Source organism: Tachyglossus aculeatus, chromosome 18, assembly GCF_015852505.1.
Source record: "Tachyglossus aculeatus isolate mTacAcu1 chromosome 18, mTacAcu1.pri, whole genome shotgun sequence".
Lineage (NCBI taxonomy): Eukaryota > Metazoa > Chordata > Mammalia > Monotremata > Tachyglossidae > Tachyglossus > Tachyglossus aculeatus.
In genome coordinates, this window is record NC_052083.1 from 39121767 (window position 1) to 39147896 (window position 26130).

The window sequence follows — 26130 nt, forward strand, 5'->3', positions numbered from 1 at the left end:
AGAATAGTAAATATTGAGCGCTTACTGTGTGCAGAGCACTGTACTAAGCGCTTGGGAAGTCCAAGTCGGCAACATATGGAGACGGTCCCTACCCAACAGCGGGCTCACAGTCTAGAACGTAACGATGGTATTTGCTAATCGCTTACTATGGGCCGAGCGCCGGGGTAGACACCAGGTCAGCAGGTTGTCCCACGTGGGACTCAGTCTTCATCCCCATTTGACAGATGAGGTCACTGAGGCCCAGAGAAGTGAAGTGACTTGCCCAAAGTCACACAGCTGATAATAATACCGACATTTACTTATTTACTTATTATTAGTAATTAGTAATTTATTTATTACTCTATTTTACTTGTACATATCTATTCTATTTATTTTATTTTGTTAATATGTTTTGTTTCATTCTCTGTCTCCCCCTTCTAGACTGTGAACCCATTGTTGGGTAGGGACCGTCTCTATATGTTGCCAACTTGGACTTCCCAAGCGCTTAGTACAGTGCTCTGCACACTGTAAGTGCTCAATAAACACGATTGATTTATTAAGTGCTTGCTATGTGCAAAACACTTTTCTAAGCGCTGGGGAGTTTACAAGGTGATCAGATTGTCCCACATGGGGCTCACAGCCTTAATCCCCATTTTCCAGGTGAGGGAACTGAGGCACAGAGAAGTGAAGTGACTTGCCCAAAGTCACACAGCTGACAAGTGGAGGAGCCGGGATTAGAACCCACGACCTCTGACTCCTAAAGCCGGGCTCTGACTGTGAGCCCACTGTTGGGTAGGGACTGTCTCTATATGTTGCCAACTTGGACTTCCCAAGTGCTTAGTACAGTGCTCTGCACACAGTAAGCACTCAATAAATATGATTGATTGATTGATTGTCTCTATATGTTGCCAACTTGTACTTCCCAAGCGTTTAGTACAGTGCTCTGCACACAGTAAGCGCTCAATAAATACGATTGATTGACTGTATATGTTGCCAACTTGTACTTCCCAAGCGCTTAGTACAGTGCTCTGCACACAGTAAGCGCTCAATAAATACGATTGATTGATTGACTGATTGATTCCCACTGAGCCACAATGCTTCTGCCCTGGCAGGCAGGTGGAAATGCTCAGCGGAAAGAGCCCGGGCTTTGGAGTCAGAGATCATGGGTTCAAATCCTGGCTCCTCCACTTGTCAGCTGTGTGACTTTGGGCAAGTCACTTCACTTCCCTGTGCCTCAATTCCCTCATCTGTAAAATGGGGAAGAAGGACTGTGAGCCTCCCGTGGGACAACCTGATCACCTTGCACCCTCCCCAGTGCTTAGAACAGTACTTTGCACATAGTAAGCACTTAATAAATGCCATTATAATTAAAAAAAAACCCTCCGGTAATCAAAGGGTGTCTCATAGCAACCACGTGACCAATAGGCGTCACGTGGTACCAGCGCCCTCTGGTGGTGCAGTGAGGGAATCCCTCGTCCGGCGCCCGCCCCCCCCCCCCCTTCCCACCGAGGGAGGACCTCGTACCCCCAGCGCCCCCAGGTGGCCACTTGGGGAATCTGCAGGCCCAGCACCCCCTTGGTGACCCTCAGCGCCGCCTGGTGGCCCAATCATCATCATCATCATCATCATCAATCGTATTTATTGAGCGCTTACTGTGTGCAGAGCACTGTACTAAGCGCTTGGGAAGTACAAATTGGCAACATATAGAGACAGTCCCTACCCAACAGTGGGCTCACAGTCTAAAAGGGGGAGACAGAGAACAAAACCAAACATACTAACAAAATAAAATAAATAGAATAGATATGTACAAGTAAAATAAATAAATAAATAGAGTAATAAATATGTACAAACATATATACATATATACAGGTGCTGTGGGGAAGGGAAGGAGGTAAGATGGGGGATGGAGAAGGGGACGAGGGGGAGACGAAGGAAGGGGCTCAGTCTGGGAAGGCCTCCTATCAATCAATCAATCAATCGTATTTATTGAGCGCTTACTGTGTGCAGCAGACATCTGGTGGAGCCGGGATTCATTTTACAGATGAGGTAACGGAGGCTCAGAGAGGTTAAGTGACTTGCCCAAAATCACACAGCTGATAATAATAACAAGGTCACACAGCAGACATGTGGTGGAGCTGGGGTTCATTTTACAGACGAGGTAACGGAGGCTCAGAGAAGTTAAGTGACTTGCCCAAAATCACACAGCTGACATGTGGCGGAGCTGGGATTTGAACCCATGACCTCTGACTCCAAAGCCCGTGCTCTTTCCACTGAGCCGCCCTGCTTCCCTTCCCTCTGCACACAGTAAGTGCTCAATACCCCTTCCTCTCACCACAGCACTTGTATATATTTCAAATAATGGTGGTATGTGTTAAGCGCTTACTATGTGCAAAACACTGTTCTAAGCGCTGGGGGGGTTACAAGGTGATCAGGTTGTCCCACGTGGGGCTCACAGTCTTAATCCCCATTTTACAGATGAGGTAACTGAAGCACAGAGAAGTGAAGTGATTTGCCCAAAGTCACACAGCTGACAAATTTCAGAGCTGGGATTTGAACCCCTGACCTCTGATCACCGTGACCCCACAAACACAGAATCCCTATAATAATAATAATAATAACATTTATTAAGCGCTTACTATGTGCAAAACACTGTTCTAAGCGCTGGGGGGGTTACAAGGTGATCAGGTTGTCCCACGGGGGGCTCACAGTCTTAATCCCCATTTTACAGATGAGGCAACTGAGGTACAGAGAAGTTAAGTGAGTTGCCCAAAGTCACACAGCTGACAACTGGCAGAGCTGGGATTTGAACCCCTGACCTCTGATCACCATGACCCCACAAGCACAGAATCCCAATAATAATGGCATTTATTAAGCACTTACTATGTGCAAAGCACTGTTCTAAGCACTGGGGAGGTTATAAGGTGATCAGGCTGTCCCACGGGGGGCTCACAGTCTTAATCCCCATTTTACAGATGAGGTAACTGAGGTACAGAGAAGTTAAGTGAGTTGCCCAAAGTCACACAGCTGACAATTGGCAGAGCCGGGATTTGAACCCCTGACCTCTGATCACCGTGACCCCACCAACACAGAATCCCAATGTCGCGGACAAGCCTATTCGTCGGGGATGAAACCGTCAAAATATTCCGAGTCTTTGGCGGGGCTAAGACAGCTTCCTTAGGAGCAGATGAATTCCCGTCTTGGATTTGAGGACCAGCTGGGGGGTGGGCTCGGGAGGGCGGGAGGGGTCCGGAGACAACTTGAAGCGGAGAAGGGTCTGGGCCACCACCACCTTCAACTCGTTCATGGCCAATTGCTGCCCGATGCAGTTCCTAGAGGACGCAAAATGGAGATGGAGGCCTGTCGGGGTGGTGGGGGGACATATTTCAGCTGCTCTCTCCCCTGCTACTGCCCCTATAAAGGTCACAAGAGCTACAGGACAAAGTTGTGAAGCCAGGGAGCGGGTTCGAATCCCAGCCGTGCCTCGGAACTGCTGGGCAACCTGGAGTCTCCTGAGCGCTCAAAGCAGAGGATGGGGGGTGGCGGTGGTAATAATAATAATAATAATAATGATGGCATTTATTAAGCGCTTACTATGTACAAAGCACCGTTCTAAGCGCTGGAGGGGGATACAAGGTGATCAGGTTGTCCCACTTGGGGCTCACGGTCTTAACCCCCATTTTACAGATGAGGGAACTGAGGCCCAGAGAAGCAAAGTGACTTGCCCAAGGTCACACCGCTGACGATGGGCGTAGCCGGGATTTGAAACCATGACCTCTGACTCCCAAGCCCGGGCCCTTTCCATTGAGCCACGCGGCTTCTCAATCTGGTCAGGGAAATCTGGTCGGGGGGTGGGGAAAAGGAGGCCTGAGACCCTTGACTGAGATCGGAAGACAGAGGTCAAACCAGAGAGTAAAGGGATAATAATGATGGCATTTATTAAGCGCTTACTATGTGCAAAGCACTGTTCTAAGCGCTGGGAGGTTACAAGTTGATCAGGTTGTCCCATGCGGGGCTCACAGTCTTAATCCCCATTTTACAGATGAAGTAACTGAGGCCCAGAGAAGTGAAGTGACTTGCCCAGAGCCACCCAGCTGACAATTGGCGGAGCCGGGATTTGAACCCACGACCTCTGACTCCGAAGCCCGGGCTCTTTCCACCGAGCCACGCCGCTTCTCCAAGTCAATAAAGGGACGAGAAATCCTTGCTCGTGTGGGCCAGGAATGTGTCAGTTGTATTGTTCTGTACTCCTCCAAGCGCTTAGTTCAGTGCTTTGCACACAGTAAGCGCTCAGTAAATATGATTGACAGACCCTCTAGACCGCAAGCTCTTTGAGGACAGGGAATATGTCTATGTTGTCATATTGTGCTCTCCCAAGTGCTTAGTACTGTGCTCTGCGCACGGTAAGCGCTCAGTAAATACTGTTGACTAACTGAGAGGATTCTTGGGGTGGGGAGGGAGAATGGAGGGAGAGAACGGAGTCCCACCTCGATCCTGCGGAGAATGGTAGGAAAGCATGGGGGTGCCTCTGGGAGGACTTTTCAGGGGAGAACCTCAGCGGGTCGAAGACCTGTCGGGAGATAAAACAGTTGCCCACTGGAGTACAAGAACACAAGTACTGGACTTTCCCTGGACTCTGGTCTTCTCCAGGCCACTAAATGCTGGCAGAAACCAAATTCTGGCCTCCCTCCTGGATTGTAAGCTCGTTGTGGGCAGGGAACGTGTCTGCCAAGTCAATCAATCGGATTTATTGAGCGCTTACTGTGTGCAGAGCACCGGACTCAGCGCTTGGGAAGCAAAAGTTGGCAACATATAGAGACAGTCCCTACCCAACAGTGGGCTCACAGTCAAGTCTGTTCGGTTGTACTCTCCCAAGCGCTCCGCACACAGTAAGCACTCAATAAGTACAGTTGATTGATCAAGGTGAGTTCTTAGTGAACTTCCCCATGGGACCCTCCACACCCGCCTGGCTGAAGTTGGGGACGGGGGTAGGAGGGAGGGCACCTGGGGACCCCCACACCCCTGAACAGGGGCCGCCCACCCTGTTGTCACGAGCCAAACAGGAGGGTCCACGTCCTCCCCTCGGCCTGGAATGCCCTCCCTCCGTACATCCGCCAAGTTGGCTCTCTTCCTCCCTTCAAAACCCTACTAACTTCTCTGTGCCTCAGTTACCTCATCTGTAAAATGGGGATTAAGACTGTGAGCCCCCTGTGGGACAACCTGATCACCTTGTAACCTCCCCAGCTCTTAGAACAGTGCTTTGCACGTAGTAAGTGCTTAACAAATACCATCATTATTATTATTATTATTACTAAGAGCTCACCTCCTCCAGGAGGCCTTCCCACACTGAGCCCCCCTTTTATCCTCTCCTCCTCCCCACCCCCCCCGCCCTACCTCCTTCCCCTCCCCACAGCCCCTGTATATATATTTGTACAGATTTATTACTCTATTTATTTTGCTTGTACGTATTTACTATTCTATTTATTTTGTTAATGATGTGCATCTAGCTTTATTCCTATTTATTCCGACGACTTGACACCTGTCCCCATGTTTTGTTTTGTCGTCTGTCTCCCCCCTTCTAGACTGTGAGCCCGTTGTTGGGTAGGGACTGTCTCTATATGTTACCAACTTGTACTTCCCAAGCGCTTAGTACAGTGCTCTGCACACAGTAAGCACTCAATAAATACGATTGATGATGATGATGATGATTACTCTATTTATTTTGTTTGTACACATTTACTATTCTACTTATTTTGTTAATGATGTGCATCTAGCTTTATTCCTATTTATTCTGACGACTTGACACCTGTCCCCATGTTTTGTTTTGTCGTCTGTCTTCCCCCTTCTAGACTTGGAGCCCGTTGTTGGGTAGGGACTGTCTCTATATGTTGCCAACTTGTACTTCCCAAGTGCTTAGTACAGTGCTCTGCACACAGTAAGCGCTCAATAAATATGATTGATGATGACGATGATTACTCTATTTTACTTGTACGTATGTACTATTCTACTTATTTTGTTAATGATGTGCATCTAGCTTTATTCCTATTTATTCCGACGACTTGACACCTGTCCCCATGTTTTGTTTTGTCGTCTGTCTCCCCCCTTCTAGACCGTGAGCCCGTTGGTGGGTAGGGACCGTCTCTAGATGTTGCCGACTTGGACTTCCCAAGCGCTTAGCACACAGTAAGCGCTCAATAAATACAATTGAATGAATGAGAAGCCGGTTCAGCCATTTCAGGCCCAGTTGCTCAGCCTTTGGCGGGGCCTCTCCGGACCCCCGGGGAAGCAGGTGGACGTAGGTGCCGCCTTGGCACTCAGGGTCCCCTGGGGACTGGCAGAGGTCACTCCGGGCCTGTCGCCCCATGCCCCGCACCCATGGCGCACCTCTGGGTCAGTCCAGACGGCCGGGTTCCTGTGGAGGGTGTAGATGTTCAAGGAGACGACCACACCTGTGGGAAATGGAGGAAAGAGGGAAACCAGCATTTACCATGACAGTGGAGAAAGCCTGGGCCCTGCAGCCTCTGGGGTCTCAGTCATTCATGCATTCATGCATTAAGCGCTTAGTACAGTGCTCTGCACACAGTAAGCGCTCAATAAATACGATTGATGATTGATGATTCAGTCATTCAGTCATATTTATCGAGCGCTTACTGTGTGCAGAGCACTGTACTAAGCGCTTGGGAAGTACGCAGAGAGACGGGCCCTATCCAACAGTGGGCTCACAGTCTAGAAGGGGGAGGCAGAGAACAAAACATATTAACAAAATAAAATAAATACGTACAAATAAAATAAATGAATAAATAGAGGAATAAATACGTACAAACATAGATACCGGTGCTGTGGGGAGGGGAAGGAGGTAAGGCAGGGGGGATGGGGAGGGGGAGGACTGAGCGCTTGGGAAGGACAAGTTGGCAATATAGAAAGACGGTCCCTACCCAACAGTGGGCTCACAGTCTAGAAAGGGGAGGCAAAGAACAAAACAAATCATATTAACAGTATAAAATAAATATGTACAAATAAAATAAATAAATAAATAGATGAATAAATACGCACAAACATAGATACCGGTGCTGTGGGGAGGGGAAGGAGGTAAGGCGGGGGGATGGGGAGGGGGAGGAGGAGAACAAAACAAAACATATTAACAAAATAAAATAAATATGTACAAATAAAATAAATAAATAAATAGATGAATAAATACGCACAAACATAGATACCGGTGCTGTGGGGAGGGGAAGGAGGTAAGGCAGGGGGGATGGGGAGGGGGAGGTCTGAGCGCTTGGGAAGGACAAGTTGGCAACATAGAGAGACGGTCCCTACCCAACAGTGGGCTCACAGTCTAGAAGGGGGAGACAGAGAACAAAACAAAACATATTAACAAAATAAAATAAATAAATATGTACAAATAAAATAGAGTAATAAATACGTACAAACATATATGCATATATACAGGTGCTGTGGGGAGGGGAAAGGCCAAATCTGCCTGCCGCTCTCTCTACTCAGTTGTGAGTGAGTCAGAGGCTAGGATCATACCTTCTGCTTCTTTTAATAATTATAATAATAATGACGGCATTTGTTAAGCGCTTACTAAGTGCGGAGCACTCTTCTAAGCGCTGCGGGCAAGGTGATCAGGTTGTCCCACGTGGGGCTCCCAGTCTTCATCCCCATTTTCCAGATGAGGGAACTGAGGCCCAGAGAAGTGAAGTGACTTGCCCAAAGTCACCCAGCTGACAAGTGGCAGAGCTGGGATTAGAACCCATGACCTCTGACTCCCAAGCCTGGGCTCTTTCCACTGAGCCACGCTGCTTTTGACCGTCCCCCTAGTGCCCAGGACAGCACCTTGTAAACAGTAGGTGGCTAGTACAGTGTCCTTGATAGACTAGGTGCCCAGAATAGCACTCTATACAATGCGGTACCCAGTGCAACACCCTGCATAGACTGGGTGCTCAGTACATTGCCCTTGACAGAGTATGCACCCAGTACAGCACTCTATACACAGTAGGTACTCAGTACAGCACTCTGTATATAGTAGGCATCCAATTCAGAACTCTGCCCCCACTAGTCATCCAGGACAGCATTCTGAACAAAGCAGGTGTCCAGTACGCTGAACTAAATAGAGCACTCTTCACGATGTGGCATCCAGTACAGCACCCTGTACATAGTAGGTGCTCAGTACACGGCCCTTGACAGACTAGGCACCGCATATAAAGCTCTGAAAACAGTAGGCACCCAGTACAGCACTCTGTACACAGAAGGCATCCAGTAAAAATAATAATAATTTTGGTATTTGTTAAGCTCTTGCTATGTGCAAAGCACGGTTCCAAGTGCTGGGGGGATAGAAGGGAATCAGATTGTCTCATGTGGGGCTCACAGTCTTAATCCCCATTTTACAGATGAGGGAACTGAGGCCCAGAGAAGTGAAGCGACTTGCCCAAAGTCACACAGCTGACAATCGGCAGAGCCCGGATTTGAACCCATGACCTCTGACTCCAAAGCCCGGGCTCTTTCCACTGAGCCACGCTGCTTCTCTAGCCACGCTACAGAGCTCTGCACCCAGTAGTGGCCCAGCACAGCACTCTCAAAGTAGGCACCCAGTACAGTGCTCTCCGCACATTAGGCATCCGATACAGCGCTGTGTCCACAGCAGGCATGCATCACAGTGTTCTGTAATAAATAATAATAATAATAATTGCATTTGTTAAGCGCTTACTATGTGCAAAGCACTGTTCTAAGCGCTGGGGGGGATACAAGGTGATCAAGTTGTCCCACATGGGGCTCACAGTCTTAATCTCCATTTTACAGATGGAGTAACTGAGACTCAGAGAAGTTAAGTGATTTGCCCAAGGTCACACAGCAGACATGTGGCAGAGCCGGGATTCGAACCCATGACCTCTGACTCCAAAGCCCGTTCTCTTTCCACTGAGCCACGCTGCTTCTCCAGCAGGCACCCAGTAGGTGCCCAGTTAAACACTCTGAACAAAGGGGGCTCCCAGTACAGTGGTCTCTACACAGTAGGTACCCAGTGTGCTGCCCTGCATGCAGTAGGGGTTCAGTTCACACTGGTTGAGCGCTGGTGCATATATGTTTGCATATATGCATATATGGTGCATATATGTATATATGTTTGTACATATTTATTACTCTATTTATTTTACTTGTACATATCTATTCTATTTATTTCATTTTGTTAGTATGTTTGGTTTTGTTCTGTCTCCCCCTTTTAGACTGTGAGCCCACTGTTGGGTAGGGACTGTCTCTCTATGTGGCCAACTTGGACTTCCCAAGCGCTTAGTGCAGTGCTCTGCACACAGTAAGCGCTCAATAAATACGATCGATGGATTGGTGCAGACCTTCAGGCAGAGAGCGTCCGTCGAAGAAGGTGATGGGCGAGCTGAGCTCCCTGGAAACGGCCGGCACCGGCGGGTAGAGACGCAGAGACTCTTTAATGCACATGGTGGTGAAGGTCAGCTGGGCTAAATCTTCCCTGGAAGACACGGCATCCACAGGGCAGGGGACAAGGGGTGGGGGGAATCCATCTACCTAGGCCCGGGCCTGCTCTCCTCCCAATCAATCAATTAATCAATCAATCAATCAATCAATCGTATTTATTGAGCACTTACTGTGTGCAGAGCACTGTACTAAGCGCTTGGGAAGTCCAAGTTGGCAACATAGAGAGACAATCCCTACCCAACAGTGGGCTCACAGTCTAAAAGGGGGAGACAGAGTTTTCCATGGCCTAGCAGGTAGAAACCAGGCCTGGGGTCAGAAGGACCTGGGTTCCAATCCCTGCTCCCCCATTTATCTGCTGGGTGACCTCGGGCCGGCCACTTAATAATAGAATATATATAATAGAATAGAATATATAATATTATATATAATATAATATAATATAATATAATAATAACATATAATAATATATAATATAACATAATATAATATAATGCATAATTATATTATACTATATAATAAATATATAAAACAATAATATAATATGCTGCATTATATAAATTATATTATATATTATATAATAAATATATAATATAATTATATGTAATATAATATATTATATTATATATATAATTATATATATAATATAATATATGTTGCCAATTTGTACTTCCCAAGCGCTTAGTACAGTGCTCTGCACACAGTAAGCGCTCAATAAATACGATTGATTAATAATGATGATCTTTGTTAAGCGCTTACTCTGTGCAAATCACTGTTCTAAGCGCTGGGGAGATACAAGGTGATCAGGTGGTCCCCCGTGGGGCTCACAGTCTTCATCCCCATTTGACAGGTGAGGGAACTGAGGCCCAGAGAAGTGAAGTGACTTGCCCAAAGTCACACAGCTTGATAAGTAGCAGAGCTGGGATTAGAACCCACGACCTCTGACTCCCAAGCCCAGGCTCTTTCCACTGAGCCACGCTGCTCTTAACAGAGCAGGGGCTTTGGAGTCGGAGGTCATGGGTTCAAATCCCGGCTCCACCAACTGTCAGCTGTGTGACTTTGGGCAAGTCACTTCACTTCTCCGGGCCTCAGTTCCCTCATCTGTAAAACGGGGATTAAAACCGTGAGCCCCCCGTGGGACAAGCTGATCACGTTGTAATCTCCCCAGCGCTTGGAACAGTGCTTTGCACATAGTCAACGCTTAAGAAATACCGTCATTATTATTATTTACTTCATCTGTAAAATGGGGATTGAGGCCGTGAGCCCCGAGTGGGACTGTGGACCGTGTCCAACCTGATCGACTTGTATCTACCCCAGCGCTTAGAACAGTGCCTGACACATAGTGAGCACTGCTGGTCTCTCCCTCCCTGGGGTGGCTTCATTTGGGGGATTTTCTGTCCCAGCCAGAAGCCCGGGGCGAGACTTCCCATTTGGGAATCGTGACCTCTCACCACTGGACGGTGTCCCGTTCTTCCAGAATTTTCCGGGCCTCCTCGCGGCAGCGCTGCTGATGCTCGGGGTGCAGGGCCAAACAGTAGAGCGTCCAGGAGATGCCACTGGCCGTGGTGTCGTGGCCCGCGAATATGAACGTGTCCACCTCGGCCCTCAGGTCCGCGTCCGACAGCTCTTCGCCTTTCTCGGTCTGAAGGAGAGCCACCAGCCAATTCCCACCTTCCCCGTCCCTCTCCACCAATAATAATGACATTTGTTAATCAATCAATCCATCAATCATATTTATTGAGCGCTTACTGTGTGCAGAGCACTGTACTAAGCGCTTGGGAAGTACAAGTTGGCAACATATAGAGACAGTCCCTCCAGTTAAGCGCTTACTATGTGCAAAGCACTGTTCTAAGCGCTGGGAGGGATACAAGGTGATCAGGTTGTCCCACGTGGGACAACCCCATTTTACAGACGAGGGAATTGAGGTCCAGAGAAGTGAAGTGACTTGTCCAAAGTCACACAGCTGACAAGTAGCGGAGACGGGATTAGAACCCACGACCTCTGACTCCCAAGCCAGGGCTCTTTCCACTGAGCCACGCTGCTTCTCCTCTCCAATCATGGCATCCATCATGACCCCCCATCCCTCTGCACGAATCCCACCATCCATCCCCAAAGCGAGGCCCTGCCCTCCGCCCCTCTGCCTGAATAATGATGCTAATAATAGTATTTGTATGCCAAGCATTGTTCTAAGTGCTGAATCCCACCATCATCCTTCATAAGGAAAGAGCAAGGGCTTTGGAGTCAGAGGTCATGGGTTCAAATCCCGGCTCTGCCACTTGTCAGCTACGTGACTTTGGGCAAGTCACTTAATCAATCAATCAATCAATCGTATTTATTGAGCGCTTACTGTGTGCAGAGCACTGTACTAAGCACTTGGGAAGTACAAGTTGGCAACATATAGAGACAGTCCCTACCCAACAGTGGGCTCACAGTCTAAAAGGGAGAGACAGAGAACAAAACCAAACATACTAACAAAATAAAATAAATAGAATAGATATGTACAAGTAAAATAAATAGAGTAATAAATATGTACAAACATATATATATATATATATATATATATATATAAGGAAGGAGGTAAGATGAGGGGGATGGAGAGGGGGATGAGGGGGAGAGGAAGGAAGGGGCTTAGTCTGGGAAGGCCTCCTGGAGGAGGTGAGCTCTCAGTAGGGCCTTGAAGGGAGGAAGAGAGCTAGCTTGGCGGATGGGCAGAGGGAGGGCATTCCGGGCCCGGGGGATGATGTGGGCCGGGGGTCGATGGCGGGACAGGCGAGAATGAGAACTTAACTTCTCTGGGCCTCAGTTACCTCATCTGTAAAATGGGGATTAAGACTGCGAGCCCCCCGTGGGACAACCTGATCACCTTGTAATCTCCCCAGCGCTTAGAACAGTGCTTTGCACATAGTAAGCGCTTAATAAATGCCACTATTATTATTATTATAAGGAAAAGAGGGGCCCGGACTGCCTTGCCCCGGTGACCCCATGGGGGTCAGGGATTTTTAACCCATCACCAAACTCCTGCCTCAGGGGACCAGGCCGGGGGGGACGATGGAGTGAAGGGCCTCTTCTGGGAGCTCACATAAGGCTGGCGGCGGGTGGGTTGGCAGAAGGCTCCAGATCAGGGAAACACAGAGACAGGTGGAAGGGGAGACGGCGGAGAGACAGAGACCCACAGAGAGATGGCGAGACAGAGATGGAGAGGCACAGGGAGAAAACCAATCAATCAATCAATCGTATTTATTGAGCGCTTGCGATGTGCAGAGCACTGGACTACGCGCTTGGGAAGTCCAAGTTGGCAACATATAGAGACAGTCCCTACCCAACAGTGGGCTCACAGTCTAAAAGAAAACAGAGAGAGACTTGGTGGGAGTGACCCTTGGTCACTCAGATGTGGCAAATGATTGTCTGGAAAATTCCAGGCAAAGCCAGCATCCTCTCCCTCCCCTCCTCTTCTTCCTGCATAAAGAGGATACATGGTGGCCACCTGGGCGACGATCCTGATTGACTTGACGGAGTTCCCGATGGCCGAAAGGCCATGGAGCAGCAGGGGAAGCCGGGACTGGAGCACGGGAGACGAAGAGAAGAGTATTCTATTTACTTTATTTTGTTAGTATGTTTGGTTTGGTTCTCTGTCTCCCCCTTTTAGACTGTGAGCCCACTGTTGGGTAGGGACTGTCTCCAAATGTTGCCAACTTGTACTTCCCAAGCGCTTAGTACAGTGCTCTGCACCCAGTAAGCGCTCAATAAATACGATTGATCGATTAAGTGACTTGCCCAAAGTCATGCAGCTGACAAGTGGCGGAGCCGGGATTTGAACCCATGACCTCTGACTCCTGGTTGCCTAGTGGACAGAGCCCAAGCCTGGGAATCTGGAGGACCTGGGTTCAAACCCCAGCTCTGCCACTCGTCTGCTGTGTGACTTCGGGCAAGTCGCTTCACTTCTCTGGGCCTCGGTGACCTCGTCTGTAACTGTGAGCCCCCAATGGGACAAGGAACGTGTCCAGCTTGATGAACTTGTATCTTCTAGACTGTGAGCCCGCTGTTGGGTAGGGACCGTCTCTATATGTTGCCAGCTTGGACTTCCCCAGCGCTTAGTACAGTGCCCTGCACACAGTAAGGGCTGAATAAATGCGATTGATTGATTGATTTGATTGCCCCAGCACTTAATATAGTGTCTGGCACATAGTAAACACTTAAGAAATACCATTTAAAAAATCAAATATCATGAAGATACAGTGCCTGACACACAGTAAACGCTTCAAAAATACCATTTAAAAATCAAATATGAAAATACAGTGCCTGGCACATAGTAAATGCCTAACAAATACCATTAAAAAAATCAAATATCATGAAAATACAGTGCTGGACACATAGTAAATGCTCAACAAATGCCATTTAAAAAATCAAGTATGAAAATACAGTGCCTGGCACATAGCAAACACTTAAGAAATACCATTAAAAAAATCAAATATCATGGAAATACAGTGCCTGACGCACAGTAAACGCTTCAAAAATACCATTTAAAAATCAAATATGAAAATACAGTGCCTGGCACATAGTAAATGCTTAACAAATATCATTAAAAAAATCAAATGTCATGAAAATACAGTGCCAGACACATAGTAAATGCTCAACAAATGCCATTTAAAAAATCAAGTATGAAAATACAGTGCCTGGCACATAGCAAACACTTAAGAAATACCATTAAAAAAATCAAATATCATGGAAATACAGTGCCTGACGCACAGTAAACGCTTCAAAAATACCATTTAAAAATCAAATATGAAAATACAGTGCCTGGCACATAGTAAATGCTTAACAAATATCATTAAAAAAATCAAATGTCATGAAAATACAGTGCCGGACACATAGTAAATGCTCAACAAATGCCATTTAAAAAATCAAGTATGAAAATACAGTGCCTGGCACATAGCGAACACTTAAGAAATACCATTAAAAAAATCAAATATCATGAAAATACAGTGCCTGACGCACAGTAAATGCTTCAAAAATGCCATTTAAAAATCAAATATGAAAATACAGTGCCTTGCACATAGTAAATGCTTAGCAAATATCATTAAAAAAATCAAATGTCATGAAAATACAGTGCTGGACACATAGTAAATGCTCAACAAATGCCATTTAAAAAATCAAGTATGAAAATACAGTGCCTGGCACATAGTAAACACTTAAGAAATACCATTAAAAAAATCAAATATCATGAAAATACAGTGCCTGACACACAGTTAACGCTTAAGAAATGCCATTTAAAAATCAAATATGAAAATACAGTGCCTGGCACATAGTAAATGCCTAACAAATACCATTAAAAAAATCAAATATCATGACAATACAGTGCCTGACACATAGTAAATGCTTAACAAATACCATCTAAAAAATCAAGTATCATGAAAATACAGTGCCGGCACATAGTAAATGCTTAAAAAATACCATTTAAAAATCAAATATGAAAATACAGTGCCTGGCACATAGTAAACGCTTAACAAATGCCATTAAGAAATCAAATATCATGAAAATACAGTGTGTGGCCCATAGTAAGAGCTTAACAAATACCATTAAAAAAACCAAATATGAAAATAAAGTGCCTGGCCCATGGTAAACGCTTAACAAATACCATTAAAAAACCCAAATATTATGAAAATACAGTGCCTGCACATAGTAAATGCTTAACAAATACCATTTAAAAAATCAAGTATGAAAATACAGTGCCTGGCACATTGTAAATGCTTAACAAATACCATTAAAAATCAAATATCATGAAAATACAGTGCCTGACACATAGTAAATGCTTAAAAAATATATTTAAAAATCAAATATGAAAACACAGTACCTGACACATAGTAAATGCTTAACAAATACCATTTTAAAAATCAAGTATGAAAATACAGTGCCTGGCACATAGTAAATGCTTAACAAATACCATTAAAAATCAAATATCATGAAAATATGGTGCCTGGCACGTAGTAAACGCTTAACAAATACCATTTAAAAAATCAAGTATGAAAATACAGTGCCTGGCACATAGTAAACACTTAACAAATACCATTTAAAAAATCAAGTATCATGAAAATACAGTGCTGGCACGTAGTTAAATGCTTAACAAATACCATTTAAAAAATCAAGTATCATGAAAATACAGTGCCGGCACATAGTAAATGCTTAAAAAATACCATTTAAAAATCAAATATGAAAATACAGTGCCTGGCACAGAGTAAACGCTTAACAAATACCATTAAGAAATCAAATATCATGAAAATACAGCGTGCGGCCCATAGTAAGAGCTTAACAAATACCGTTAAAAAAACCAAATATCATGAAAACACAGTGCCTAGCACATAGTAAACGCTTAACAAATACCATCTAAAAAATCAAGTATGAAAATGCAGTGCTTGGCACATACTAAATGCTTAACAAATACCATTAAAAAATCAAATATCATGAAAATACAGTGCCTGGCCCATAGTAAACGCTTAACAAATACCATAAAAAAGGAGGGAGTGGGTAATAACAATTATGGTATTTGTTAAGCGCTTACGGTGGGGCAGGCACTGTACTAAGCGCTGGATTTGGCACATCCAAAATAATAATAAAATTATCTGATCTCCTTAGTCCGGGCTTCCCCAGCTCGACGGCCGACCCATGTCAGATTGGTTGGGACTTACTCTGGAGCAGAGGAGGATGTCCAGAAAATCCACGTGCCGCTTCGTCCGGATCTTCTCCAGCTCCCGCTCCCCGCCAAGGTCGGCCTGCCTCTTCCGAATCGCTGCATCTGGAGCAGGAGGGTCGGGGTGTTCTCCCGGGAATGTGGGGGGAATTCACTGAGTCTCCCCCTTAATTATCACACGCTCACCCACGGGTATCTATGAGGGTGGACTGAGGAAGTGCTAGTCTAGAATATTGTATATCAATCAATCGTATTTATTGAGCGCTTACTGTGTGCAGAGCACTGTACTAAGTGCTTGGATATATGTACATATATGTATATATGTTTGTACATATTTGTACATATTTATTACTCTATTTATTTATTTTACTTGTACGCATCTATTCTATTTATTTTATTTTGTTAATATGTTTGGTTTTGTTCTCTATCTCCCCCTTCTAGACTGTGAGCCCACTGTTGGGTAGGGACCGTCTCTAGATGTTGCCAACTTGGACTTCCCAAGTGCTTAGTACAGTGCTCTGCACACAGTAAGCGCTCAATAAATACGATTGATTGATTGATTGATTGATTAGAATACGGAGGGGCAGAGAGGAAGGACCAATTTTTATTCTATTTTATTTTGTTAATATGTTTTGTTTTGTTCTCTGTCTCCCCCTTCTAGACTGTGAGCCCACTGTTGGGTAGGGACCATCTCTATATGTTGCCAACTTGGACTTCCCAAGCGCTTAGTACAGTGCTCTGCACACAGTAAACGCTCAATAAATATGATTGATTGATTGATTGATTGATTGATTGATTAGAATACTGAGGGGCAGAGAGGAAGGACCAATTTTTATTCTATTTTATTTTGTTAATATGCTTTGTTTTGTTCTGTCTCCCCCTTCTAGACTGTGAGCCCACTGTTGGGTAGGGACCATCTCTAGATGTTGCCAACTTGGACTTCCCAAGCACTTAGTACAGTGCTCTGCACACAGTAAGCGCTCAATAAATACGATTGATTGATTGATTGATTGATTGATTAGAATACGGAGGGGCAGAGAGGAAGGACCAATTTTTATTCTATTTTATTTTGTTAATATGTTTTGTTTTGTTGGCTGTCTCCTCCTTCTAGACTGTAAACCTGCTGTTGGGTAGGGACCGTCTCTATATGTTGCTAATTTGTACTTCCCAAGCGCTTAATACAGTGCTCTGCACACAGTAAAATCAAATATGAAAGTACAGTGCCTGGCACATAGCTCAGTAAATACGATTGAATGAATGAATGAATGAATTTTATCCCCCTTAACCACCAGCCTGGCACCCTCTGCCAACCGCGCCCTTTGATGTTTCAGTTTGTCTCTTGTGAACTCACTTAAATAGCCACTTTCCACCTTTCTGTAATTTCCTCTAGTGTCTATCTCCCCCACTAAACTGGAAGTCTCTTGCTATAATAATAATAATAATGGTATTTGTTAAGCGCTTACTGTGTGCAGAGCACTGTTCTAAGTGCTGATCTACATCTATATCTACCTATCATCTATCTATCTGCATATATATGTATATGTGTATGAAGTCTCTGGCTATAATAATAATAATAATGGTATTTGTTAAGCACTTACTGTGTGCAGAGCAATGTTCTAAGTGCTGATCTACATCTATATCTACCTATCATCTATCTATCTGCATATATATGTATATATAGATATATGTACCTATCTATATCCCAGCGCTTAGAACAGTGCTTTGCATACAGTAAGTGCTTAATAAATGCCATTACTATTATTATTATTATATTATAAATGATTTATTTGTATTAATGTAAGCTTGTTATGGGCAGGGAATGTGTTTACCAACTCTGCTTATTATACTCTCCCAAGCACTTAATGCAGTGCTCTGCACACAGTAAGCACCCAATAATTACCACTGGAGATGATGATGATGATAATGAAGGCAGGGATTGGGCCTACCAACTCCATGCTACTCTCCGAAATGCTCATTACAGTGCTCTGCACCCACGGTAGATTGGGAACTCTCTGAGGGCAGGGACCACGTCTGTGAGCCCTAGGTGGGATAGGGACTGTGTCCAACCTGATTCACTTGTATCTACCCCAGCACTTAGTACAGTGCCTGGCACATAGTAAGCACTTAATAAACACCACAATTATTATTATTATTATTATTTGCTTGCTCTGCCAGGCGTTCAGTCCAGTGCTGTGCCCCCAGGAGGTGCTCCGTAAGTACTCCTGACTGATCAGTTACCTGTGTGCAGGTGTGCTAGTTGAGATACCTCCTGGAAACGGCGTCCCGGGGGGGTGAGCCAGTACACCGAGTCAAAGTGGAAAAGGTAAGTCAGACCGCGTTGGGACGTCAAGTAGGTGAGCTCCTCCACAGCCCGAGTGTATGTCTCCGAATTCCTGGAGGACAAGGAGAAGATGGAGGATGGAGACCCCATGAGCCTCTTGCTGTCATCCCATTAACCCCATTCATTTATTCATTCGTTCAATCATATTTCTTGAACACTTACTGTGTGCAGAACACTGTACTAAGCGCTTAGGAGAGCACAACAGAACAAGCAGCGTGGCTCAGTGGAAAAAGCACGGGCTTTGGAGTCAGAGGTCATGGGTTCGAATCCCGACTCTGCCACATGTCTGCTGTGTGACCTTGGGCAAGTCACTTAACTTCTCTGCGCCTCAGTTACCTCATCTGTAAAATGGGGACTAAGACTGTGAGCCCCCCGGGGGACAACTTGATCACCTTGTATCCCCCAGCGCTTAGAACAGTGCTTTGCACATAGTAAGTGCTTAACAAATGCCATTATTATTATTATTAATAATAATAAACAGACACACTCCCTGACCACAACGAGCTCACAGTCTAGAGGGATAGACAGACATTAATAGAAATAAATAAATGACAGATGTGGACGTTAATGCTGTGGGGATGGGAGGGGGGATGAATAAAGGGAGCGAGTCAGGGCAATGCAGAAGGGAGTGGAAGAAGAGGAAAGGAGGGCTTTGTCAAGGAAGGCCTTCGAGGACCCTCTTTTAGGATTCTAGGCCTGGGGACTCACCCGTTTCCCTGGTAACTGATCGGGTGGCTGAAGGCGCATTTCCAAACCAACTCCAGCGCCATCAAACTGATGGGCTGAAAAATCTCCACAGACTCCTCCTGAGAGATCAGCTTCTTCCAGTTACCCTAAAGAAGGAAGCAGCGTGGTTCAGTGTGGAAAGAGCCCGGGCTTGGGAGTCAGAGATCATGGGTTCTAATCCCGGCTCCGCCGCTTGTCAGCTGGGTGACTTTGGGCAAGTCTCTTCACTTCTCTGGGCCTCAGTTCCCTCATTCTGGAAAATGGGGATTAAGACTGAGCCCCACGTGGGTCAACCTGATCACCCCAAGCGCTTTGAACAGTGCTTTGCACCTAGTAAGTGCTCAACAAATACCATTATTATTATCCTCATGGCGACATCACCTTCACCACCATCACCAGTGTGTCCTCTCCACCCCTCCACCCCCAACAGAGCGCGTTCTTTGGAGTCCCTGCTGACTTTCACGAAGATCTTGAGGAAGCAGAGGCTACTGTTTGGACTCTCACCAGCATCACCGTGGCAGAGTCAGCCATCAGCCGAACGAAGGGCTTCAGGACGTCGACGTGAAAGCCGGGAGCCAGAAGTTTCCGGTGCTGAAACCACTTGGATCCGTTTGAGAGTAGGAGGCCTTTACCTGGGAAGAGTGAAATCAATCAGGAATATCGATTGAGCTGTTACTGGGTTCAGAACGCTTGGGAGAGGTCAATAGGAGACATGATCTTAGTACAGTGCAAGTGCTTAGTCTGCACACAGTAAGCGCTCAATAAATACGATTGATGATGTTGATCTCTGCCCTGCAAGAGTTTACAATCTACTCTGTACTGAGCGCCGACATGAGCAAATGGAAGACTATAATAGAGTTCTAATTTATGGGTTCTAATCCCGGCTCCGCCACCTGTCTGCTGTGTGACCTTGGGCGAGTGACTTCGCTTCTCTGGGCCTCAATCCCCTCATCTGTAAAATGGGGTTTAAGACTGTGAACCCCATGTGGGACAGGGACTGTGTCCAACCCAATTACCTTGTATCTACCCCAGCGCTTAGAACAGTGCCTGGCACATAGTAAGCACCTAGCAAATACCATCATTATTATTAGTTAACTGACATGATCCCTGCCCTTCAGGAGTTTACATCTACTTTGGGAGAGTACAATGGAGTTAGGAGACAGGAGCCCCGACTTAAAGGACCTAATCTGTGTATGGCACTGTACTGAACGTTTGAGAGAGTACTAAAGAGTTACAGAGTGTTCCACCACGTATCCCGGGACCACCTCTTTATCACCACCCATTGTGGGCCCCACCTTGCTTCAGGCTCTCGTCATCTCACAACTGGAGGTTTGCTACCTGTCTGGTGCAAAGTGAATCGTCATCATCATCATCAATCGTATTTATTGAGCGCTTACTATGTGCAGAGCACTGTACTAAGCGCTTGGGAAGTACAAATTGGCAACATATAGAGACAGTCCCTACCCAACAGTGGGCTCACAGTCTAAAAGGGGGAGACAGAGAACAAAACCAAACGTACTAACACAATAAAATAAATAGAATAGATATGTACAAATAAAATAAATAAATAAATAAATAGAGTAATAAATACGTACAAACATATATACATATATACAGGTGCTGTGGGGAAGGGAAGGAGGTAAGAAGGGGGGGATGGAGAGGGGGGCGAGGGGGAGAGGAAGGAAGGGGCTCAGTCTGGGAAGGCCTCCTCCCCGCCCTGCCCCCACGCTCCAGGCCCACATTTTACCAATCCATGGAAACAGAAACTTGGAGATCAGTGGGTTCTTCGGATCTGAAAGGCAAAAATGGGAGGTTGGAACGAGCGAAATCATCTTTTCCCCAAAGAAATGGAAGAAAAGTGGATGAGGACATCTGTCCTTGGAGTGTGACAAAGGAATCATAATCGCATTACTGGGCATCTATTAGCTAGAGGCCCCAAAAGACTTCTGGGTTTGTGAGCTGCAGGAAGATGACCATAAACAGGGACTTTAAAATCATTATCAACAACAAAGGCATTTTCTGAGTACCCCATGTGTGCATAATGCTCTCCGGAACAGATGGCGTCCAATACAACACTCTGAACAAAGTAGTCACCCAGTACAGTGTTTTACACACAGGCAGAGCCCAGGACAGTGCTCTGCACACAACAGGTGCAAAACAGTCACCGTGCGGCCAGTACAGTCCCTCTGACCCCTTGCTCACTCTACTGCAGCGAGGCTCAATGGAAAGAGCACGGGCTTGGGAGTCAGAGGTCATGGGTTCAAATCCCGGCTCCACCAATTGTCAGCTGTGTGACCTTGGGCAAGTCACTTGGTTTCCCTGTGCCTCAGTTACCTCATCTGGAAAATGGGGTTGAAGACTGTGAGCCCCATGTGGGACAACACGATCACCTTGTATCCCCCTCCGGCATTTAGAACAGTGCTTCGCATACAGCAAGCGCTCAACAAATGCCATCATCATCATTATTATTATTACTGCCCCTGCCTGAAGCCTCCCTGTTCCCCTCTTCCAAGTCACGGCTCTCTTCAAAGGTCTTCTGAAAGCCCACCTCCACCAGGAGGACATCTCTGATTGATTTTTCCTCCGGAAACCCTCTTTAGCAGTTTCTTTTCCCCTGCTTCTCCACAATCTACAAGTTCCACACGAGGTGACAGTTGCTACCCCTGGGTTCCATCATTCATCCGCTCATTCAGTCGTATTTATTGAACGCTTACTGTGTGCAGAGAGCTGTACTGAGCGCTTAGCACTGTACTGATCATCAATTTAGAGTCCCACTGACTGCAGAAACCTGGACCAGTGATTCCACCTGGGGTTTTGCAGACTGGACATCTCCCTCCCTGTCTCTCACGGGCCTCGGGGGGACGGGGAAACGGGGTTCCTAGAGGGTGGGTTGTGGTGGAGAAGAAACTGGCCTCCAAGGGGTCGCCCCGGCCCTTACCCTCTCTGCTCAGGAGGGTCTTCACGTAGTCGGGGTGGTAGATGCTGACGGTGGCGGTGCAGATGCCAGTCCACTGGGCACAGGCGTAGGGGTACCGGGCCACCAGGGCCGACAGCTCTTCTAGTTTGGTCCCGGACTGGCACTGGAATGGCAATGGTTAAATAGCGCCTTCCTCCGCCCCTCACCCTCCAACCCCCTTCAGCGCTTAGAACAGTGCTTTGCACATAGTAAGCACTTAGTAAATGCCATTACTGTTATTATTATTATTACTTCATCCCCTCACTCCAAATCATCCCAACTTGCTCACCCTCACATTCCCCTTCTAGACTGTGAGCTCGTTGTGGGCAGGGAAGGTATTTGGCATTTGTAGTGTTCTCTCCCAAGCACTTAGTTCTAGTTTGGTCCCGGACTGGCACTGGAATGGCAATGGTTAAACAGCGCCTTCCTCCGCCCCTCACCCTCCAACCCCCTTCAGCGCTTAGAACAGTGCTTTGCACCTAGTAAGCACTTAGTAAATGCCATTATTGTTATTATTATTATTACTTCATCCCCTCACTCCAAATCATCCCAACTTGCTCACCCCGACATTCCTCTTCTAGACTGTGAGCTCGTTGTGGGCAGGAAAGGTATTTGGCATTTGTAGTGTTCTCTTCCAAGCACTTAGTATAGTGCTTTGCACACAGTAGGCCCTCAATAAATACGATTCATAATCCTGCCTCTCCCCCAACCCCTGTTCCCCAAATTGCTCACTTTGACCTCCTCCCTGTCCTCCGTAATAATTATTATTGTATTTGTTAAGCGCTTACGATGTGCCAAGCACCGTTCTAAACGCTGGAGTAGATACGAGGTAATCAGGTTGTACCGCGTGGGGCTCACAGTCTTCATCCCCATTTTACAGATGAGGTCACTGAGGCACAGAGAAGTGAAGTGGCAGATAAGTGGTGGAGCCGGAATTAGAACCCACGACCTCTGACTCCCAAGACCGGGCTCTTCCCACTAATCCACGCTGCTTCTCCATCTCCCTCGCCCCCACCCTTCCTCACCCCCTCATCATCCTTGAGAAGCAGCGTGGCATAGTGGAAAGAGCCCGGGCTTTGGAGTCAGAGGTCACGGGTTCAAATCCAGACTCTGCCAATTGTCAGCTGTGTGACTTTGGGCAAGTCACTTAACTTCTCTGTGCCTCAGTGACCTCATCTGTCAAATGGGGATGAAGACTGTGAGGCCCCCGCGGGACAACCTGACCACCTTGTAACCTTCTCAGCGCTTAGAACAGTGTTTTGCACATAGTAAACGCTTAATAAATGCCATCATCATTATTATTATTATTCCCTTCTCCGTGCCTCAGTGACCTCATCTGTCAAATGGGGATGGAGACTGTGAGCCCCACGTGGGACAACCTAATGACCCTGGGTCTCTCCCAGCGCTTAGAACAGTGCTTGGCCCATAGTAAGCGCTTAACAAATACCACCATCATCATTCATTCAATCGTATTTATTGAGCGCTTACTGTGTGCAGAGCACTGTACTAAGCACTTGGGAAGTGCAAGTTGGCAACACATAGAGATGGTCCCTACCCAACAATGGGCTCACAGTCTAAGAGGGGGAGACAGACAACCAAACAAAACCTGTGGACAGGTGTCAGAACAAATAGCATTAAAGCTAAATGTGCATCATTAACAACATAAATAGAATAGTAAATATGTACAAGTAAAATAGAGTAATAAATCTGTACAAACATATATACATTCATTCATTTAATCGTATTTATTGAGCGCTTACTGTGTGCAGAGCACTGTACTAAGCGCTTGGGAAGTCCAAGTCGGCAACATATAGAGACAGTCCCTACCCAACAGTGGGCCCACAGTCTAGAAGGGGGAGACAGAGAACAAAACCAAACATATTTACAAAATAAAATAGAATAAATATGTACAAATAAATACATAGAGTAATAAATACGTACAAACATATATACATATATACAGGTGCTGTGGGGAGGGGAAGAGGAAAAAGGGGGCTCAGTGTGGGAAGGCCTCCTGGAGGAGGTGAGCTCTCAGTAATCAATCAATCAATCAATCAATCGTATTTATTGAGCGCTTACTGTGTGCAGAGCACTGTACTAAGCAATTGGGAAGTACAAGTCGGCAACACGTAGAGACAGTCCCTACCCAACAGCGGGCTCACAGTCTAGAAGGGGGAGACAGAGAACAAAACCAAACACACTAACAAAATAAAATAAATAGAATAGATATGTACAAGTAAAATAAATAAATAAATAGAGTAATAAATATGTACAAACATATATACATATATACAGGTGCTGTGGGGAAGGGAAGGAGGTAAGATGGGGGGGATGGAGAGGGGGACGAGGGGGAGAGGAAGGAAGGGGCTGAGTGTGGGAAGGCCTCCTGGAGGAGGCCTTTTAGACTGTGAGCCCACTGTTGGGTAGGGACCGTCTCTGTATGTTGCCAACTTGTACTTCCCAAGCGCTTAGTCCAGTGCTCTGCACACAGTAAGCGCTCAATAAATACGATTGATTGATTGATCGATTGATCGACTGAGGCGAGCTCTCAGTAGGGCTTTGAAGGGAGGTCAATAAATACGATTGAATGGATGAATGAGCTTGGCCTTCCCAAGCGCTTAGTCCAGTGCTCCGCACACAGGAAGCGCTCAATAGAGACGACTGAATGAATGAATGAACTTGGACTTCCCAAGCGCTCAATAAATACGATTGATGATGATGATGATGATGATGATGGTGGATGTGTTTGGCGGCTGTGCGGAGGGAGGGGATTCCAGGCATTCCCTCGGAGCCCTCTGCAGCCGGATCTGGGTGTCTTTTTCCTCCCCCTCATCCCCAGGGCTTTCCCCCTACCTCCGTTCCCTGGCCGAAGAGGCCTTGGTCCGGGAGCCTCGGGAATCCCTCCAGGGCCCGGCCCAGGTCCAGGCGGCGCAGGTAGAGCCGCAGCGCTTTGAGCAGCATCAGAGCCAGGAAGAAGGCCGCGGCCAAGTGCAGGGGCCTGGAGGCGTCCAGTACGGGGGCGGAGGAGGGTCCCATGCTAGCCAAGGCCTTGGCAGGGGCCAGCTGGAGTCCGGCCGAAAATGGTCCAGAGGCCCGGGGCGCCCGGGAGCTCTCCAAGGTCCTGCAGGACCGCGGGCGGCGGCAAGCGGCGCCAGCCCTCTTCATTCAGTCATTCGTACTCATTCATCCATTCACTCGTCTTCATTGAGCGCTTACTGTGTGCGGAGCACCGGACTCAGCGCTTGGGAAGTCCAAGTTCATTCATTCATTCAGTCGTCTCTACTGAGCGCTCACTGTGTGCGGAGCACTGGACTAAGCGTTTGGGAAGTCCAAGCTCATTCATCCATTTAATCGTCTTTATTGAGCGCTTACTGTGTGCGGAGCACCGGACTCAGCGCTTGGGAAGTCCAAGTTCATTCATTCATTCAGTCGTCTCTACTGAGCGCTCACTGTGTGCGGAGCACTGGACTAAGCGTTTGGGAAGTCCAAGCTCATTCATCCATTCAGTCGTATTTATTGAGCACTTACTGTGTGCGGAGCACTGGACTCAGCTCTTGGGAAGTCCAAGTTCATTCATTCATTCATTCAGTCGTCTCTACTGAGCGCTTACTGTGTGCGGAGCACCGGACTAAGCGCTTGGGAAGTCCAAGTTCATTCATTCATTCAGTCGTCTCTATTGAGCGCTTACTGTGTGTGGAGCACTGGACTCAGTGCTTGGGAAGTCCAAGTTCATTCCTTCATTCAGTCGTCTCTATTGAGCGCTTACTGTGTGCGGAGCACTGGACTAAGTGCTTGGGAAGTCCAAGCTCATTCATCCATTTAATCATACTTATTGAGCGCGTACTGTGTGCGGAGCACTGGACTAAGCGCTTGGGAAGGCCAAGCTCATTCATCCATTCAGTCGTCTTTATTGAGCGCTTACTGTGTGCGGAGCACTGGACTCAGCGCTTGGGAAGTCCAAGTTCATTCATTCATTCAGTCGTCTCTATTGAGCGCTTACTG

At 46.5% G+C, this 26130-nt stretch overlaps 1 protein-coding gene across 1 annotated transcript; it reads right to left on the bottom strand.

Annotated features, from left to right (window-relative positions):
• Positions 1-3063: 3063 nt before the first annotated feature.
• LOC119940117 (cytochrome P450 4A25-like) lies at positions 3064-25215 on the bottom strand. Its single transcript, XM_038760172.1, has 12 exons — positions 24982-25215; positions 22111-22252; positions 20920-20964; positions 19677-19804; positions 19155-19279; positions 18344-18498; positions 16104-16210; positions 10872-11062; positions 9324-9457; positions 6361-6425; positions 4464-4546; positions 3064-3308 (listed from the first exon to the last, which is right to left on the bottom strand). The coding sequence occupies exons 1-12, from the start codon at positions 25162-25164 to the stop codon at positions 3140-3142; spliced, it is 1527 nt and encodes a 508-aa protein (XP_038616100.1). The 5' UTR covers positions 25165-25215; the 3' UTR covers positions 3064-3139.
• Positions 25216-26130: the final 915 nt, after the last annotated feature.

Bases quoted from the DNA above. Each gene is read 5' to 3' on its own strand.
- LOC119940117 (XM_038760172.1), bottom strand. From the start codon at position 25,164: ATGGGACCCTCCTCCGCCCCCGTACTGGACGCCTCCAGGCCCCTGCAC. The intron at 20,965-22,110 runs GTAAGGGCCGGG...TTTGCCTTTCAG, and splicing joins GACCCTCCTGAGCAGAGAGG to ATCCGAAGAACCCACTGATC. The intron at 3,309-4,463 runs GTGGGACTCCGT...TGCGTCCTCTAG, and splicing joins CCATTCTCCGCAGGATCGAG to GAACTGCATCGGGCAGCAAT.